At 47.6% G+C, this 18,298-nt stretch overlaps 1 protein-coding gene across 4 annotated transcripts in view; it reads left to right on the forward strand.

The window, feature by feature from the left end:
* Positions 1–6,386: 6,386 nt before the first annotated feature.
* Positions 6,387–18,298, forward strand: part of LOC130870283 (cytochrome P450 2F2) — a 46,881-nt gene continuing 34,969 nt past the window's right edge. For 2 of the 4 annotated variants that reach the window (XM_057762944.1, XM_057762943.1), the window contains exons 1-8: positions 6,640–6,685; positions 8,040–8,230; positions 8,323–8,485; positions 10,811–10,960; positions 15,562–15,722; positions 16,200–16,376; positions 16,772–16,913; positions 17,714–17,901. In XM_057762944.1, the coding sequence (XP_057618927.1) occupies positions 8,060–8,230; positions 8,323–8,485; positions 10,811–10,960; positions 15,562–15,722; positions 16,200–16,376; positions 16,772–16,913; positions 17,714–17,901 (1,152 nt within the window). In that variant the 5' untranslated portion in view covers positions 6,640–6,685; positions 8,040–8,059. Of the gene's footprint in view, positions 6,525–6,639; positions 6,759–8,039; positions 8,231–8,322; positions 8,486–10,810; positions 10,961–15,561; positions 15,723–16,199; positions 16,377–16,771; positions 16,914–17,713; positions 17,902–18,298 lie in introns of those variants that run through there. The other 2 variants (XM_057762946.1, XM_057762945.1) reach the window with 2 other exon arrangements.

The following is an 18,298-nucleotide window of genomic DNA, read 5'->3' on the forward strand; positions in this document are numbered from 1 at the left end:
TCTGCAGGGAGAGAGGTAGAGGGAGGCAATCATGGGGTTTATATAAAGGCTTAAGGAGTTTGGCTCAGGGCCAGGCCAGATTCTTTCAGTGTTTTGGACAGCCTGGACAACCTAGATCCCTTTATTAAGGCCTGACTTTCAAGGCTCACGCATGGACTCGGGTCTCTGGCAGGTCACAGAATGGCCAAGCCTCTCATCAAGCAGAGGCACTGGAATGTAGCTCGGTGGTAGAGAGTGTGCTTAGCATGTAGAAAGCCCTGAGTTCCATCACAAGCACCAAAGAAGAATGAAGAGGAGGAGGAGACATGAAGGCAGGAAGGTAGATAAACAGGTGTGAACTAGAGTCCCTGCTGTCACTTCCCTGCCTGGCTTTCACATGTCACATACCTACCTCTTCATCCTGAGGAGGGGAAAGGTGGGGTCACCTGCTAATTCCTTTTACCTAGCTTTATGAAACACTGCACACAAAATCAACACCTACAGTAAATACAGGAGCACAGAGCAAGACCCAGAGTAACCCCTAAAAGGCTACTACCAGTGCTTGCCATGGAAGACACTATCCTGGAAAACAAGGCTTTATTGTAGAACTCCAAAAGTCATCTTCTAGGGCGTCCATTAACTTTAGTTGTCTGTGGGGAGGGTGGGTGGATTGATGGACAGATGGAAGGACGGATGGATGGATTGCTCTTGAGACGAGATATTGCTTCGTAGCCTCTTGAGCACTGGGCTTACAGGCATAAGCCACTATGGTAGGCTTGCAGCTGGTTTTGCAAATGGTGGAGACATTAGACTAACTTCAGCTTCTTTGGGATACACATCCAACCTTCAGCTTTCCAGAGGGCCTGGGTTTCCCTTCGTTATAACCATGAGCATGGCTGAAGCCTATAGACTTTAGTTCCATAGGATTTCCCCTGTTGTGGCTGTTCCAGGGTTCAGGGCCTCCAAACCATGATCCACTTCAATTAAAATTGTGAGAATGGCTCTTTGAAGGACTTCCATATTCTGCACGACATCAATAGAGCCATCTGGAGACCCAGATGATCTCACCAATGCAGAGGCCCGCTCAGTGCTGGGAGTCTTGCACCCAGCACGCATATAGACCTGGACTCCTCTGCGGCTTTCTTGGGAAACTCAGAGCTGAATCAGAACAATAGAACTGCTCTCGCTCTCTGATGCACCCTCTTACATCCCCGTCTCTCTCTTTCTTACTCTTTCCTGTCCCCTTTTCCTCTAACCAAGAACAGAGAATGGTCAGGTTCATAGGAGATTGGTGCCGAAGCCTCCTGAGAGCTAAATATGACAGACATCATTTGACCGCATTTCTTCACTCTCCCCTTTTCATTCAGCCTCCAGCCAACATTGCCTCTTCGCCCCTCCTTTGTCCCTTCAGCTTCTCCGACACATATATTTATCTTGTCCACTTTTTCTCTGTTACCCCAACACTAAACTGCAACGTGACCCACAGGTTGAGAACCACTACAATAAGGGCTTTGTGTGTGTGTGTGTTTGTTTAATCTGTTTGTTTGGGATTTGAGTAGAGTTTGGAATTTTGAATTGCTGATGCAGCTTTTTCTTTTTTTTTAACTTATTTATTTTATGTGCCTGGGTGAGTATTCCTATGTGTATGTGTGTGCACTATGTGTATTTGGTGGCCTTGGAGATCAGATGAGGGCAGCAGATTGCCTGGAACTAGGGTTACAGATGGTTGTGAGTCAAATTATGGGTGCTAGGAATTGAACCCAGGTCCTCTGGAAGAGCAAAGCCATCTCTCCAGTTCCCATTTATTCTTTACCTTTTCACTCATAATGAAAGCAACTCGAGTGTTAGTGCACACACTACTGTCAGTTACCCTTTACATCCTAAAGCTTGATATGCAAAAGGTGATTCGATTTTATTGTTTGTTCCTGGCCTATCACTATGTGCTTGGCCTTTGGTAGTCATTGATTTTTTTCAGAGACTGTTTAACAGGAAGTTAGCACTGGGGGTCATGCCTGGGGCCCCAACAACAACTCTAGATAAGAAAAATAACACCACTGCCCTACAGCCCAGTCCCTCTTATCTTTTAACATTTATTTAATTGTATATATGTGTGTGCACACATGTACCCACATGAGTGCAGCTGCCCTCAGACTTCAGAAGTGATGGTTGAATCTCCTGAACTTGGGGTTTGGGGCAGTTGTGAGGCAGCATGCATGAGTACTGGGGACTGAACTCGGGTCCTCTGCAAGAGCAGTGCACACTCTTAACCACTGTGAGTACTGGGGACTGAACTCGGGTCCTCTGCAAGAGCAGTGCACGCTCTTAACCACTGTGCCACTCCAGCCCCTACCCGAGTCCCTCTTTAATAATGCAAATACTTCCTGTAAAATAATGTGATGATTTTTAATAAATCAATATTTGAAAGTTAATATATTCAACCAGTGACCTAACTCCAGATAGCCAGGTCCTATCAGAGAAACATAAGTAACATGAGAAAACCAAGACAATATAAATCCACCAAAACTTGTCATTACCAGCTGGGAGGGGGTGGTGCATGCCTTTAATCCCAGCAGAGGCAGGTAGAGCTCTGAGAGTTCCAGACCAACCTGGTCTACGGAATGAGATCCAGGACAGCCAGGGCTACACAGAGAAACCCTATCTCAAAAAACTAAAAGGAAGGAAGAGGAGGAGGAGAAAAGGAGGAGGAGGAGGAGAAAGAGGAACATTAGGAGGGATGCACAAAGCCAGTTATAGAAAACTTCCATCAGAACAGCAGCTGATGATTCAGCTCAAACTTCAGAGTCTAGAAGGGCCTGAGAAGGATTACTTCAAGCTGTGAAAGACAACGACCAATCCAGACAGCGTCATAACCGACGAAGGAGGAAAACCCGGCCAAAGGAGTTCATGGCTGTCCACACGCAAGGAGCGCGGCTCCATTTCTGTGCTCTTTTTTGTTTCATCTTGCTTTTTTGGTTCTTTGGTGGGGAGGTTGTTTGGGGGACTTTTTGTTTTGGTTTGGTTTGGTTTTGTCTCACTGATCTTTTTCTGTTAAATTTGACTTTTGGTTTTATGAGTTTTATCAACAGGTGGAATTGTTTCTTACTTTTTTGTTGTTTTTGTTTTTAAAGAAAGAATGTGCCTAGCGGTGGTGGCGCACGCCTTTAATCCCAGCACTTGGGAGGCAGAGGCAGGTGGATCTCTGGGAGTTCGAGGCCAGCCTGGTCTACAAGAGCTAGTTCCGGGACAGGCACCAAAACTACAGAGAAACTCTGTCTCGAAAAACCAAAAAAAAAAAAAAAGAAAAGAAAAGAAAAGAAAGAATGTAAAGTTGGGTGGACAGAGAGAAGGAGAGAATCAGGGAAGATTTGGGGGGGCAGACAAACATGATCAAAATATAGTATATGAAAAAAATTTTAATTAGAAAAAAATCTCTTATTGCAGAGGACCCAAGTATGGTGACCAGCACACACAACAAGCAGCTGACAACCACCTGTAACTCAGCTCCAGGAAATCTGATGCCTCTGACCTCTGCAGGCACTGAGATTCATGTACACACACACAATTAAAAATAATAAAATAAATATTGCTAAGGCCAAATCACCAGGCCAAGTGGTGCACACCTTCAATTCCAGCACATGGAAGGCAGAGAGAAACAGATCTCTGTGAATTCAAGGCTAGCCAGGGCTACCCTGTGAGACCCTATTTCAAACAAATAAATATTTATGAGGTCCTAAATAAATAACCTAACAATGCACCTCAAAGTCTTAAAAATATAAAAATAAGTCTAATCCACGAGCGATGGGATGGATGCATAGCTCATTGGTAGAGTATTTTCCTAGAACTCCCAGTGAGGGGCTGGGGGCATGCCTCTCTGTTCAGTAGAGTTCTTGGCTAGCATACACAAGGCCTTGTGTTTGAGTTCCAACATCAGGAATAGAAAAAGAGAAGCTGGAGAGATGGCTCAGAGGTTAAGAGCACTGACTCCTCTTCCAGAGGTCCTGAGTTCAATTCCCAGAAACGATGTAGTAGATGGCTCACAACCATCTTTAGTGGGATTTGATGCCCTCTCCTGGGATAAAAGTGTACATGCAGATAAAACACACATAGTAGGGCTGTAAAGACACTTTTGTAGATTTGGTGTAGTTCCCAACACTCACATGCTGCTGACAACCATCCATAACTCTAGTTCTAGGGAATCCAACACTCTCTTCTGACCTCCTCAGACATCAGGCGTGCATGTGGTACAGAAATACAAACAGGCAAAACATTCATACCTATAAAATAGAATACGTCTAAAAAGAGTATTTAGAACAAAGGCAAACAAACAAATCTGGGTGTTGGTGGCAGCGCATGCCTTTTATCCCAGCACTAGGAAGGCAGAGACAAGCAGATCTCTGTGAGTTCAAGGCCAGCTTGGTCTACAAAGCGAGTTCCAGGACAGGCTTCAAAGCTACAGAGAAACCCTGTCTCAAAAAAACAAAAACTAAACAAAAAAACAAAGAAGCAAACAAAGGCCACTTGGTGCTATCATGATTGGATGAAAGGAGAAATGGATTCGACATCTAAAAACCTAGACTCTTACCGCACACGACACAGCCTTCCACATGAATTAGTAGCCCCAAAACATCAACGGTGCTAAGTTCAGAGACTAAAGGATACTCCTCCTTGCGTCCAAGTTGCATTTGGAACAGACTGGCAAGTCAGAACACAAAAAGAACAAAAGTCCCTGAAAACAACCCTTCATGAACCCTGGATTCCCCCTGTGAGACCATCACTCAAGACGCCTCTCAAACCAGTTTCAGAGTCAAGGGACTGGAGTGGATTTTGCACTGCACCCTCCCCCACCTCCACCCTGATGCCATGGGAAACAGGAGACCTGTAATCCCACAAGGAAGTTTTCACCCATCTCCCAGGACCTGCCCTAACCAGCCTTTCTTGGGTAGCAACAACACCATCTGCCCCACCTCCATCTCACCATGTGCCTGAGACCTGAGGGATTGAATTGCTTCCTCTCTCACCTCCCACAAGGACAGCAAAGTTGGGTGTGCTTCCAAGGGCTTCCCAGACCCTTGGCCGCAGTGCACCTCTCCAGTGTTGGCTTTAACATGCTCTTCTTCTGACCTGGACAGAAGTTGAGAAACTTGGACCAGTTTCCAAAATGAGAGCCAAGAACAGACATGGGTAGTGGTAGGGGGAGGGGAGGACTCAGGAGAGTTGAAAGAGGACCTTATATAAGATAGGGAGGGAGGGAGAGCAGGATTTGAGTCCTTTTTCTATGACCCTGCCTTTCTCCCTAACTCTCCTTCATCCTCGGCCAATTGTGTTCACAGTCACAGAAGCACGAGCCAAAGAGAAGGAGAGAGTGAGAAGAGGCAGCAACCTAGAAGAAACAGGGGGGGGGGAGGGAGGGAGGGAGGGAGGGAGGGAGAGAGAGAGAGAGAGAGAGAGGGGGGGGGGGGCTGGGGACTTGTTTCTGTCGGTACAGTGTCTGACATGCAGCAAGCATGGGTTCTATCTTCAGCATCCACGAATAAAAGGATGTGGATGTACATGCTTATAGTACCATCAGTCCAGAGGTGGGAGCTGAAAGATTCAGAGTTCAAGGTCACCCTTGACTACATAGCAAGTTCTAAGACATTCTGGGCTATATGAGACTCTGTCTCTAAAAACGAGACAGGCTAGAGAGGCAGTTTGGTGGTTAAGAGCCTGTACCACTCTTACAGAGGGCCCAGTTTGGTTCCAACACTCATATCTGGGGGCTCAAAACTGCCTATAATTCCAGCTCCAGGGGATCCAATGCCTTCTGACTTCTGCGGGCAACTGCACCCACGTGCACAGACCACATCAACAAAATTTAGAAATAAATCTTAAAGAGAAAGGGGACCTCCAAGTGCTTGCTCTCCCACCCTCCAGAAGGACAACAAAGTTGGGTGCACTTGCGAGGGTTTCCCAGACCCTTGGCCTCAATGGACCCATGTTTTCTCCCCTGTTAGTCTCTATTTTAATGTTTTTAAACTTGACAGACAGCGATATCGTGTGTGTCATTTTAATACATGTCTTTCAGGATCCTTTATTGTGAGACCAAGAGAGACAGAGGGAAATTCATAGTGAATTCCAGAGACGGACCACAAGACATGGAGAACTCAAGAGGAGTCCAGGGAATGAGAATTCTGCAGGAAGGGAACCGGCCTCACACAAGGCCCCTTGGCTGGAGTGGCAAAACTGGACTTGAACCTACAAACAGAACAGAAGAGGCCCCAAACAGGACTCGGTCCAGGATTGGATCTTCAACACTCCCTCCCTGGCCCATTATTTTCTTGGCCAACACCCCATAACCCCACCTCCTCCTCCTCCTTGAGAACCAGGCCCAAAGTTGAGAAGCCTTTGCCCTATTCCAAGGCAAATAGCAAGCACTGGCCACAGCGAGGAGATTTAAGGTCAGCCTTTCAGTCAGGAGGCCCCAGTCAAGCAAAGAGGCTCTAGAGGTGTGGCCCCCACTCGCCCCACCTGGCCAGCTGGCTGAGAGCCCAGGGTCTACAGGAAAGGTATGATGGGCTGGTAGGAGGGGACTAAGCACATGGAGGGACCAGGCAAGGGGGCAGGGCAGAGGAGGGGCGTGGAAAGGGACGACTTAAGAGCAGGTGCCCCCCCCATACCCCAGCACACACAAGAGCTCCAGAACACGCTTGCAGAAACTGGGACACAGGTGAGGGGTAGCTCCCAAGAGAGGGTGCTGACTTCATTTCGGAGGAGCTCTTCTGGGACTTTGTGTCTGTCAGGTGCGTCTACCGCTCCATCTGTCCTCCCTCGGGCCCTGTGGGGGCAGGGCTCTTGGTCTCTCGTTCTCCTGTCAGTCCTCCTTTTTATTCATTTTTTTCTTCCTAACATGACAAATAGCAATATCATGTGTGTAGTTTTAATGTATGTCTTTTAGGAGCCTTTATTTTGTAGTATCTATCTCTGGGTAGTTTTGGTTTTTTGTTTTGTTTTTTGTTTGTTTGTTTGTTTGTTTGTTTGTTTTGTCTTTTGTTATTGTCTGGTTTGATTTTTAGCTAGTTTTTGTTGTTGTTATTGTTGTTGTTGTTTTTATTTGAAGGGGTTGTTTTGTTTGAGACAGGGCTTTGAAGCATAGCTCTTGGCTGACTGAAAACCCACTATATTAGATAAGGCAAGCCTTAAACCTTTAGTGGTCTTCCTGCTTTTACCTCCCTAGTGCTGGATTGCAGGCATGCAGCCCTGTGTTTAGCCTGCTGCTGTTTCTGGGTATGCATATCTGAGCTAGGTACAGCAGTGCTTGCCTGTAATCTCAGCACAAGAGGATAGGGCTGGAGGATTGGTATAAATCTGAAGCCAGCATGGCTACAGAGTAAGACCCTGTCTTACTAAATGAACCAAAAAAAAAAAAAGTGTGTGTATCTGTCTTTTCAACTCCAACTCTCTTCTTCTCTGTCTTACACACTCTCTCACTCACTCTCTCATCTGTCAGCCTCTCTCCTGTGACTTTACTCTTCTTTCTTTCTTTTATAGAAAAGTCTTAATTTGTCTGTACCCATCTGTGTGTCTGTCTTTTGTTATTTCTCTTTGTGAGAGCCAGTGTTTTGATGGATGGTTTAAAATGGACAGATGAGAGACATATAAGAGATGATAGATAGATAGATAGATAGATAGATAGATAGATAGATAGATAGATAGATAGATAGATAGATAGATTATATATCTGTATGCGGATAGATAGATAATACAGCTACATAAACTGTTAAGACATGGATTGCACTGTTTCCCACTTCACTATCTATGTATATCTCCATCTCTGTTTCTTAGGTAGCATCTGTCTCCACAGTCTGTACCCTCGTTTCTCATGTTTACATTTTGGCAATCTGTCTGCATCCTTGAACACCCTTCTCCCTTCCTTCCTCCTCTCCCTCTTAGCCCTCTGATCTCACTCTGCATCTCCTTCTCTCCATTACCCCTACTGCCTGGACCCAGGAGAGGAAAATTCCAGAAGAATATAACAGAGGGCTTTCACTCTCTCTCTCTCCCTTTGTACCCCCCCCCCCCAGGCACTGCAGTTGCCTTCAGCATGGATGGTGTGAGCACAGCCATCTTGCTTCTCCTCCTGGCTGTCATCTCTCTGTCCCTGACCTTCACCTCATGGGGCAAGGGCCAGCTGCCTCCAGGACCCAAACCTCTCCCCATCCTGGGAAACCTGCTGCAGCTTCGCTCCCAAGACTTGTTGACCTCACTCACCAAGGTACAGGGGACTCGCCTTTGGTCAAGGGCAATGGGGAGGGAAGGGGCCCCATGACCACCAAGCCCCCAGTAAATGCTCTCTCCTACCTCCAGCTCAGTAAGAAGTATGGGTCCGTGTACACGGTGTACCTGGGGCCTAGGCGAGTGGTGGTCCTCAGTGGATACCAAACTGTGAAGGAGGCTCTTGTAGACAAAGGGGAGGAGTTCAGTGGCCGCGGCTCATACCCGGTCTTCTTCAACTTCACCAAGGGCGATGGTAAGCCTGCCCCCATCTCCTCTATCCTCTAGACTTTTGCAGATCTAGGCAGGGAGCAAAGGTGAGAGATGTCATCTCCATGACATTCAGAGCTGCAGATCTCACTAACGACCTCATCAAGGAGCAGAAGTGATCCAGGGGGGTGGGGGGTGGAACCTATCCCACCCCCGACTCCCATTTCCACCATGAACTGAACAGCCATACCAACCTCCATATCTGCTTGATGCAACCCCTTGTTCACCCCAATCCTTACTCTGCCTAAATCACATCATCAAATTTCCATTCAATCAAGTAGCCAAGTACTGACTTTTGTCCCCTCCTGTCTACCTCAACCCAACCTCAATCTCTAACAGACCTACATCCATGTTGCCCATTTCAAATTCCATCTTATTTGGGGAAAGGGATGTTTGTTTGCATGGTTTTTGAGATAGGGTCTGTCTGTACCTGTCTCCATCACCCTGCACTGGGAATACAGTCATGGTCACACCCAGCAAACATGGGTATGGGGTATAGAACTCAGATCCTCATGCTTTTGTGGCAAGCAGCTTACCCACCAAGCTATCTCCTTACCCTGGTGGTCCTCATCCTCCTTCATCTTCTTCTCTCTTCCTCAATGACTAATTCTCGACTATGTCAAAAGGAATCAGCATTTTTCTTTAAAGAAATCAAAGACTTTACCCCATGATTCCTAGTTCAATGAGAAACACAGACCATCATGAGACTGTGACATCCCAACATGGTCAGAACTGGGCTGGGGAACTGCAGGAACCCAAAAGACGTGCCTGACCTAGCCAGGGAGGAATTCCTGCCCCAGAGGCCCTCCTATCTGATGCCTAAAGTGATGAAGAGGACTACTCAGGTCAAGAGGGGGTGAAAATGTTCTAGGGCCGAGGAGATGACTGTGAGGATAAAACACTTGCTGCAGAAGCTTGAGGTTGGGAGTTCGAATACCCAGCACTCACGTGAATGCCAAGTGGGCATAAACGCTGTCTGCAATCCCAGCGCGTGGGAGGCAGAGACAAGGGATCCCCAGAGCTGGATAGCGAGAGTAACTGGGTTGGCATACTCTGGACTCAAGTGAGAGGCACTGCCTCAATAAACAGATGAGGAAGGTAATCGAGAAAGACCGTTGATATTAATAAATAATAGTAATAATAATAATAGTAATAATAACAATATGGGGCCAGGAAAAGGGCTCAGGAGGTAAGGGTGCTTGCTGCTAAACCTAAGAACTTGAGTTCAATCCCTGGAGCCCATATAGTAGAAAGAGAAAACTGATTCCTGCAGGCTATTCTCTGACTTCCATGGCTCATATGTACCCTCTCTCTCTCTCTCTCTCTCTCTCTCTCTCTCACACACACACACACACACACGTAAAATAAATAAATGTAACAAATAATAATAATAAAAGTAAGGGTAGAAAGAAGAGTCAGGCATGGCATTCCATCATTGTAATCCCAGCATTTGATGGGCAGAAGCACAGAAATCTTCGCAAGTTCAAGGTCAGCCTGGTCTACATGATGACATGATGAGTTTCAAGCCAGCCAGGACTACAGAGGAAGACACTGTCAAGAACAAAAGTAAAAGAGGTGTCTGAGATGTGACTCAGTGACAGGGTACTTGCCTGACATCTGCATAACCCTTGGCTCAATCAGTCCTAGTACCAAAAATCAAAAAACAGGGAAGGGTCTGACTTCTTCAGAGTGTTGTGCAGAGGCTCAGAGATCAGGCTTGTTCTGGTGTGTCTCCCGGTGTCCCAGTATTTACTTTTCTTGCTTATCTCTCTTATTTGTGCTCTCAGTTGTCAATAAGCAATCATCAGCAGGTCTGGTGACAATGCCAAGGTCACAGTGGCACAAACTACAGGTCTTCACCCTGCCTTTCTGATAGCCCAAAAGGACCAGGTCTTTAGAGGGGAATCTGGAGGCAAGGTGACCTGATAAGAAAAGTCCAGAATCCTGTAGTACCCAAAGGGGGCAGCTGGCCCAACCCCAAGGGTCAGGAAAACCTTACTGGAAAAATCAGAGATGAGATTCTAAACTGAATCCTTCTTTTGCATATCTTTTTTTTTTTTTTGAAACAGGGTTTCTCTGTGTAGCTTTGGAGCCTGTCCTGGAACTTGTTCTGTAGACCAGGCTGGCCTCGTACTCACAGAGATCCTCCTGCCTCTGCCTCCCAAGTGCTGGGACTAAAGGTGTGTGCCACCACCACCCAGGCTGAACCCTCACCCGACAGGCCATCAGGAAGAGAGGACTCCAATCGGTAGCTGTGGTTCAGGATGGGCTGATTGGCTGTTGAGTTTGCCATTCTCCTTCCCCTCCCCAGGCATTGCCTTCTCCAATGGAGAGCGCTGGAAGGCCCTCAGAAGGTTCTCAGTCCAAATCCTGCGCAACTTTGGGATAGGAAAAAGGAGCATCGAGGAACGGATCCTGGAAGAGGGAAGCTTCCTGCTGGAGGTGCTACGGAAAACGGAAGGTCAGACCATGCCCCGGGATCGCATCCATCCTACTTAGGAGCTCCAGAGCCTGGGTGTAAACAGAAATTCTTGGAGGCCTCTCTGCCCATGGTGGGAACATGGTGGGAACTGTCCCTCCTGGGGGTTGATGGGCATTGGAGTCTTGAAGGTTCCCCTATGGTCACAGCTCTGTTGTGTTGCCTGCTGCACTCAGGCCCAGCTGGGCTGGAGAGGTGGCAGAGCAGTTAGGAGCAGGTGTCCTTGCAGAGGACCCAGGTTCAATTCCCAGCACCAACATGGTGCTTCATCAACATCTACAGCTCCCGTTCCAGGAAATCCAATGCCCTTTCTGACTTTCACAGGCATCATGCATGTACACACACACACACTTAGGAAAACACTCACACAAAATAAAATGAATAAATCTAACTTAAAATGTTGGGTAAAATCACCACAGCTGAGCCTGGAAGTGGTAGTACATAACTGTAACCCCAGAACTTAAAAGGTGGAGGCTGGAGGACCAGGAGTTCAAAATCATCCTTGGCTAAGTAGTGAGTTTGAAACCATCCTAGGATACATGAGACCGTGTCTCAAAAAAATAAATAATGGCAGAGGGGGAGGGGCAAGTGTGCTGGAGTGATGGTCCAGGCATTAAGAGCACCTGCTGCTCTTGCAGAGGACTTGAGTTCAGATCCCATCACCCACACGGTAGTTTGCAACTTCCACCTCCAAAGGGTCTGACATCCCCTCTGACTTCAATGGATATAGCATATATGTGCACATACACAGAAAGATACACACACGTACACATAAATAAAACTTAAATACATATATATGTATATATATTGGTTTTATCATTTTATTTCTCATGAGGTTTATAATTACTTCAGTTTTAATTTCAGAATAACAGCCATAAATATTAATTCACCCTCTAGCATACGTTCACAGTACCAGGTACTTTCTATTTTTCAGACATCTCACCAGAACAATTCATCTTTGGGCATTTCCTGTTGACTTCATGTGGTTCAACCCTCTATTTATTAGTTATGTTACTTTATAAAAGATAAAACTTTAAAGAAAAAAACACAACCACCACAGAACTGGGAATCTGCTCAGTGGTAGAACCCCTGCCTAGAATCCCCCAGTGAGGGGCTGGGATGTGGCTCAGTGGTAGAGCCCCTGCCTAGAATCCCCCAGTGAGGGGCTGGGGTGTGGCTCAGTGGTAGAGCCCTTGCCTAGAATCCCCCAGTGAGGGGCTGGGGTGTGGCTCAGTGGTAGAGCCCCTGCCTAGAATCCCCCAGTGAGGGGCTGGGATATGGCTCAGTGGGAGAGCCCCTGCCTAGAATCCCCCAGTACGACTCTGGGGAGTTGGTGCAGGGCTGAAGTACTTGCCTAGTGTGCACAAGACCTCAGTTCCATTTCAGCACTACAAAGTTAAAACAAAATCAGTCACCTACGGCTCCAAGAACCTTGGGTATGGTTATCTCTTTGAAAATTCATTAGCATTCAGAAGGCTGAGACAGGAGGATGATGAATTCAGAGCCAGTCTTCACTGCACAGCAAGATGCTGAGGGAGGAAAAAAATTACATAAGCCGATGAAGTCTCCTTATCTGCTCCATTTTACAGAAGAAAGTAAAATGCAGATGCTAAAATAGCAACCTTCTTCCCTGCTCTCCAAATCTTACTGGCTTTGGAAAAAATAATGATGATAATATAACATATGATGATAAAGGGATTGCATGTGATGTAAGTGAACTCATAGCTGCTCATCCTGGTTTCTTGATGCTCTGACAGATCACCACGATGGAGACAGTGAGATGGCTCAGCAGACAAAGGCCCTCACTGCCAAGCCTGGCAGCATGAGTTCAACCCCCAAAGCCCACACAGTGGAAGGGGAGAGCATGATCTCTGGCCTCCATTTGCAAGTCATCACACACAAAAAATACATAAAATTTTAACTCTTTTAAATTTTTACAAATGTAGTAGCTTAATACTACAACAATTCTTTGTCTTCCTGTTTGTTTTAGCTAGGTTGTCACTCTGTAACCCAGGCTCGCCTCAGACTCTTAGCGGTTCTCCTGCCTCAGTCTCCCGTGTGCTTGGATTAAAGGTATGAGACACTATGCCCAGCCAGATTCATTCTCTTTACGGGTCTATGGGTCTGAGGTAAACAATGGATCAGTTGGACTCTCTCGCTCTCTCCCTCTTCTCCTTCTCTTTTCCTTTTCTCTCTCCCTCCCTCCCTCCCTCTCTCTATTATTATTATTATTATTATTATTATTATTATTATTCCTCCTCTTTTCCTCAACATACTTTTTATTTTCAAGACAGATTTTCTCTGTGTATTCCTAGCTGTCCTGGAGCTCACTCTGTAGAGCAGGCTGACCTCAAACTCAGAGATCCGCCTGCCTCTGCCTCTGAGTGCTGGGATTAAAAGTGTGCACCACCACCACCTAGCGTTGTTTTATTTAACTTAACTTTTCTTTATAAGGACCTTCCTGAGATTCACCCAGGTAATTCAGAATAATTTTGCTATTACAAAATAAATTTTTGAGATTTGTATGATCTTTTTAATTATGTGTCTGGGGGAAATATGTGAACATGAACTCAGCTGCCTGAAGAGACCAGAGGCATCGTGTGCTGCCCAGCGTAGGTACTAGGAACTGAACTCAAGTCAGTTGCAGGGGTGCAAGAGCAATAATATTGCTAACCACTCAGCCATTTCCCCAGCCCCTATTACAAAACTCTTAATAACATCACACCTAAAGTAAGGTTCTTGGGGTGGGAATATGGACACCTATGGAGTCCATTATTCAGCCTACCCCAGTACTGGGCTTTGTGGTGACCCCGAGATGGATCAGGCCTCAGCTATAGATTTCCCAGTTACACATTCCCTGACTCTGCATAACAGCTCCATGAGGTGGGGACTGGCACCGAACCCATTACACAGATGAAAACTGAGGTTCAGAGAAAGGAAAGACTTCAGAATCCACACCAGAATCAAAGCAAAGTCAAAGGCTACCTTCAGATCTTTCCTTTCAGACTGTGCTTTTATGTCTTAGACACTGTGTTGAAATGTTGGTTTTGTTTGTTTGTTCATTTTCAAAACAGAAACTCTGTAGCCCAGGCTGGCCTGGAACTCATAATGAACCTCCTGCCTCAGCTTTCCCAAGTGCTGGGATTACAGCTGCAACACCTGACCTAGCATTTGTTGCTCTTATTGTATCCTGTAGTAGCTGATTAGAGGCTAAACTGTATGTTTGTGGTCTATACTGGGGTAAGGTTGTCTTCAGCCATTGTGTCAGACTGCACTGTGTATTCTGCTGATCTCCGATGGTGACTCACTGTGTGTCACCTCTTCTGTGGCCTAGATATGTGTCTAGGATGTCACAGTGCGTTCTGTACTATCCAGTGAGCTGCTGTGAATTACTGTTGCATGCTGTGAGGCAGGAAGATGGAGTTCTGTGCTGACATCACAAGGCAGCACACTGTGACTGTCTTGGGATGTTTGTGTGCTGACTGTGTTGGCACATGTTGGGTTTGTCTGGTTGGTTAGGGGTGTGTTGTTTTGTTTCTTTTATGGAGACAAGGTCTAAAGTGGCCTCAACTCACTAGGCAGCTGATTCCTGCCCCTATCTCCCAGGACCTGAAATTGTAGACCTCAACCACTGTAAACAAATATCTATTTTCTTTTTTATTTATTTATTAAAGATTTCTGCCTCCTCCCCGCCACCGCCTCCCATCCCCCCCCCAATCAACTCCCCCTCCCTCAGTAGCCCGAAGAGCAGTCAGGGTTCCCTGCCTTGTGGGAAGTCCAAGGATCTCCCACCTCCTTCCAGGTCTAGTAAGGTGAGCATCCAAACAGCCTAGGCTCCCACAAAGCCAGTACGTGCAGTAGGATCAAAACCCAGTGCCATTGTTCTTGACTTCTCAGCAGCCCTCATTGTCTGCTATGTTCAGAGAGTCCGGTTTTATCCCATGCTTTTTCAGACATCTATTTTCTTTTTAATTTAAGATTTATGTATACATGTATTTGTGTGAATGTGTGCCAACCATGTGGGAGTACCCACAAAGGCCAAAAGGAAGTGTCAGATACTCTCCAGGCAGTTACAGGCAATCACAAGCAGCCTGATGTAGTCTCCCTGAGACAGCTCTCCAGTCCCCAGCTGTCTGGTTTTGACACAGTTTGAGCCTAGAGCCCAGGCTGAACTTAGAGTTGCAGCCATCCTCCTGCCTTAGTCTCTCGCCTGGGGACACAGGTGCTGGCTGCCCTTGCAGGCTCTTTGGCTGTACTTAAGGTGGTTTTGTAAGCGAGTGTTTATTGTGATACCTAGTGTTGGTATACCCTGTATTGTGGGTGGTGTAACGTGTCCAAGAACAACCTGTACTTGTCTTATTAGCATTCTTGTTCCTCAGGATAAGGTGAGTTGTGTGTTGTGGGGGCCGTTGTCAAATACTTTGGGAGTGTTGTCATATTGCACACTGAGTGCCCACATGTGTATGTCATGCATGGGTGGGTGAATGCTGAGTAAATGGGAGTTGTGACAGCACGTGGTCTGGCTGCTGCAAATGCTACACTGCCAAAGCAGGACACTGACCCACGCCACCTATCCACCTCAGGCAAGCCCTTCGACCCTGTGTTTATCCTGAGCCGCTCAGTGTCCAACATTATCTGCTCCGTTATCTTTGGAAGTCGATTCGACTATGACGACGAACGTCTGCTCACCATTATCCGATTCATCAACGACAACTTCCAGATTATGAGCAGCCCCTGGGGCGAGGTCAGTACTCTGAGGTCAACCAGATGCGGGAAGGGGGTCCCCACCGGGTCCAACAGTGGAGAAAGAAGCTGCAGGGACTGAGAGGAGAAACAAGCCTATCATCTCAACACTAAGGAGACTGAGGCTGGAGGATAGTCACGAGTTCCAGGTCAACCTGGACTTGGTAGAGAGAACCCCAGCAGCCAGTGATGAAGAAAAATAACTAAGTGAAAACCAACAGAGAAGAGATGTAACTGGCCTGCTCTGCCCCATTCTTACTTTATAACCCCGCTCCAGTTATTCAGTCAACCCATCCTCCTCCACCCCGCCCCCTCCCTCCCATGCTCTTTCCACCCTTGCAGAACTTGGCAGCCTCTGCCAAGACCTGGACGGAGCCTATTTGATCTGATGACCTTACTTAGCACACGAGCCCCCAATCACATACCCTGTTGAGTGCCTTGCTTCCTGAAGCCCCGCCAACTCTGCTCCTTCCCCCAGATGTACAACATCTTCCCGAGTCTCCTGGACTGGTTGCCAGGGCCCCACAGGCGCATGTTCAGGAACTTTAGGGGCATGAAAGAGCTCATCGCCCGCAGCGTCCGCGAACACCAGGCCTCTCTGGATCCCAACTCTCCCCGAGACTTTATAGATTGCTTCCTCACAAAGATGGCACAGGTAGCTATGATATCAAAAATCCTCCCTCTGGGCTGGTCTGAACCCCTGCTGCTGCCCCGGGGCCTCAAACCTACAGGGATCTCAGCTTGAACAGTCTGGGAACTTGTTCCCTGAGGAGAAGCTGTGGCACCTGGCCCTGCTGGACTGCTGCCCAGAGCCACCGTCAACTAACAAATCATTAGGCTGTGGTGTTTGCCAAGGTGTTCACCAAGGGCCTTGCCCCTTTTTATCTCTCCTTGTACGCACCTCACACTCCTCTGCTCCCAGGAAGAAAAGTCAGCTAGAGAGAGGGACAGAACTGGCGCCCCTAGCGGTAGTATTGGAGCGGGCCACATAGGTTCCAAAGTATAGGATTCCCCCAGGCCCTGACTCATGGCCCCTTTCCACCCCCACAGGAGAAGAAAGACCCACTGAGCCACTTCCAAATGAATACCCTGTTGATGACCACACACAATCTGCTGTTCGGTGGCACAGAGACCGTGGGCACCACGATGCGCCATGCCTTCCTTATTCTCATGAAGTATCCCAAAGTACAAGGTACAGGGATATCAAAGGGCCGCTCAACACTCTCCGTCCCTTCTCCCCCTCTCCCTGTCCCGAGGGTTTATTAGGGCCTTCTGCTAATGCACCCTCACATACAAGACAAACCCACTGAGAGACTGATGCCAGGATGACCCTCAGGGTCCAGGCCCTGCATGGTGATCCTCTTTCAGATCAGGTCTGTGTAGTTTGGCCCCGCCCACAACGCACGTGACTGTCAGGCCTCTGAATCCTGCTCCTTCTGTCCTCATAAAACCCCATCCCTAAGACCCAGGCACAAAGTCTGCTGAGGACAACAACCTCTCCTGAATAACAAGACATCTAGCACAACATGTAAACAACCTCCCCCAGGCTCCACCTCCCGGTGTCTCCCTGGCTTTGTGGAAGATCTCTAGCCTTCCCCTGCACAGCCTACCCACTGGGTCCATGAGCCTCAAAAGAGGGTCCTAGGATCCAGGTAGCCCTGAAGCCCATCTACACAAACCCACACACAGAAACCTTGCAACGACCATCATTCACCCTCTCTCGAAAACGAACGCTTGGAAACCCAGATTAGCCAGAACTGGCAACTATCTTCCTGCCTCAGTCCGTCCGTCCCGTCCCACCCTCCCACCCCCCCCAACCCCCCACCCCCTCACCCTCCCACTCCCCCACCCCACCCCCCGCAATGATTACAGGCCACAGCATGGAGCCAGGGAAGCTTTGACTTGAGCCTTTCCTATCCACTGGTGCAAACCTGTTCCAGTCCCAATGCGCCTCAGGAACCACCATCCACTCCCTTCTTCTATCAACTCCAGCCCGCATACAGGAGGAGATTGACCACGTGGTGGGGCGAGCCCGGATGCCATCGCTGGAGGACCGCGTGAACATGCCTTACACAGACGCAGTGATCCATGAAGTACAGCGCTTCGCAGACGTCATTCCCATGAACCTGCCTCACCGCGTCATTCGGGACACGCATTTCCGCGGCTTCCTGATACCCAAGGTGTGCAGGGGTAACCTAGGAGTAGGTATTTCAGGATCTTGTAATTGGTTAAGGGGTACCCTTGACCTTAGCAATCAGTATCCAGAGTGAAGCTGTAGACGTGGGAAGTTGCTTGTTTCTAAAATTTTTTAAACATTTTTTTTCCAATTTTTAATTTGATTTTTTAAGTGAATGACTGGGTGTTTTATTTGGAATGTATGTCTGTGCACCAGATGCATGCGGTGCCCAAGGAGGTCAGAAGAGGGCGTTGTGTTCTCTGGAGCTGGAGTTACAAATGGCTGGGCACCACCATGTGGGTGCTGGGAATCAAACCCAGGTCCTCTTCAAGAGCAGCCTGTACCCTTAATACCGGAGCCATCTCCTCAGCCCTGTTTTGTACATTTTGAGGGAGAAGTTT

Source organism: Chionomys nivalis, chromosome 2 (assembly GCF_950005125.1).
Source record: "Chionomys nivalis chromosome 2, mChiNiv1.1, whole genome shotgun sequence".
NCBI classification, from domain to species: Eukaryota; Metazoa; Chordata; class Mammalia; order Rodentia; family Cricetidae; genus Chionomys; species Chionomys nivalis.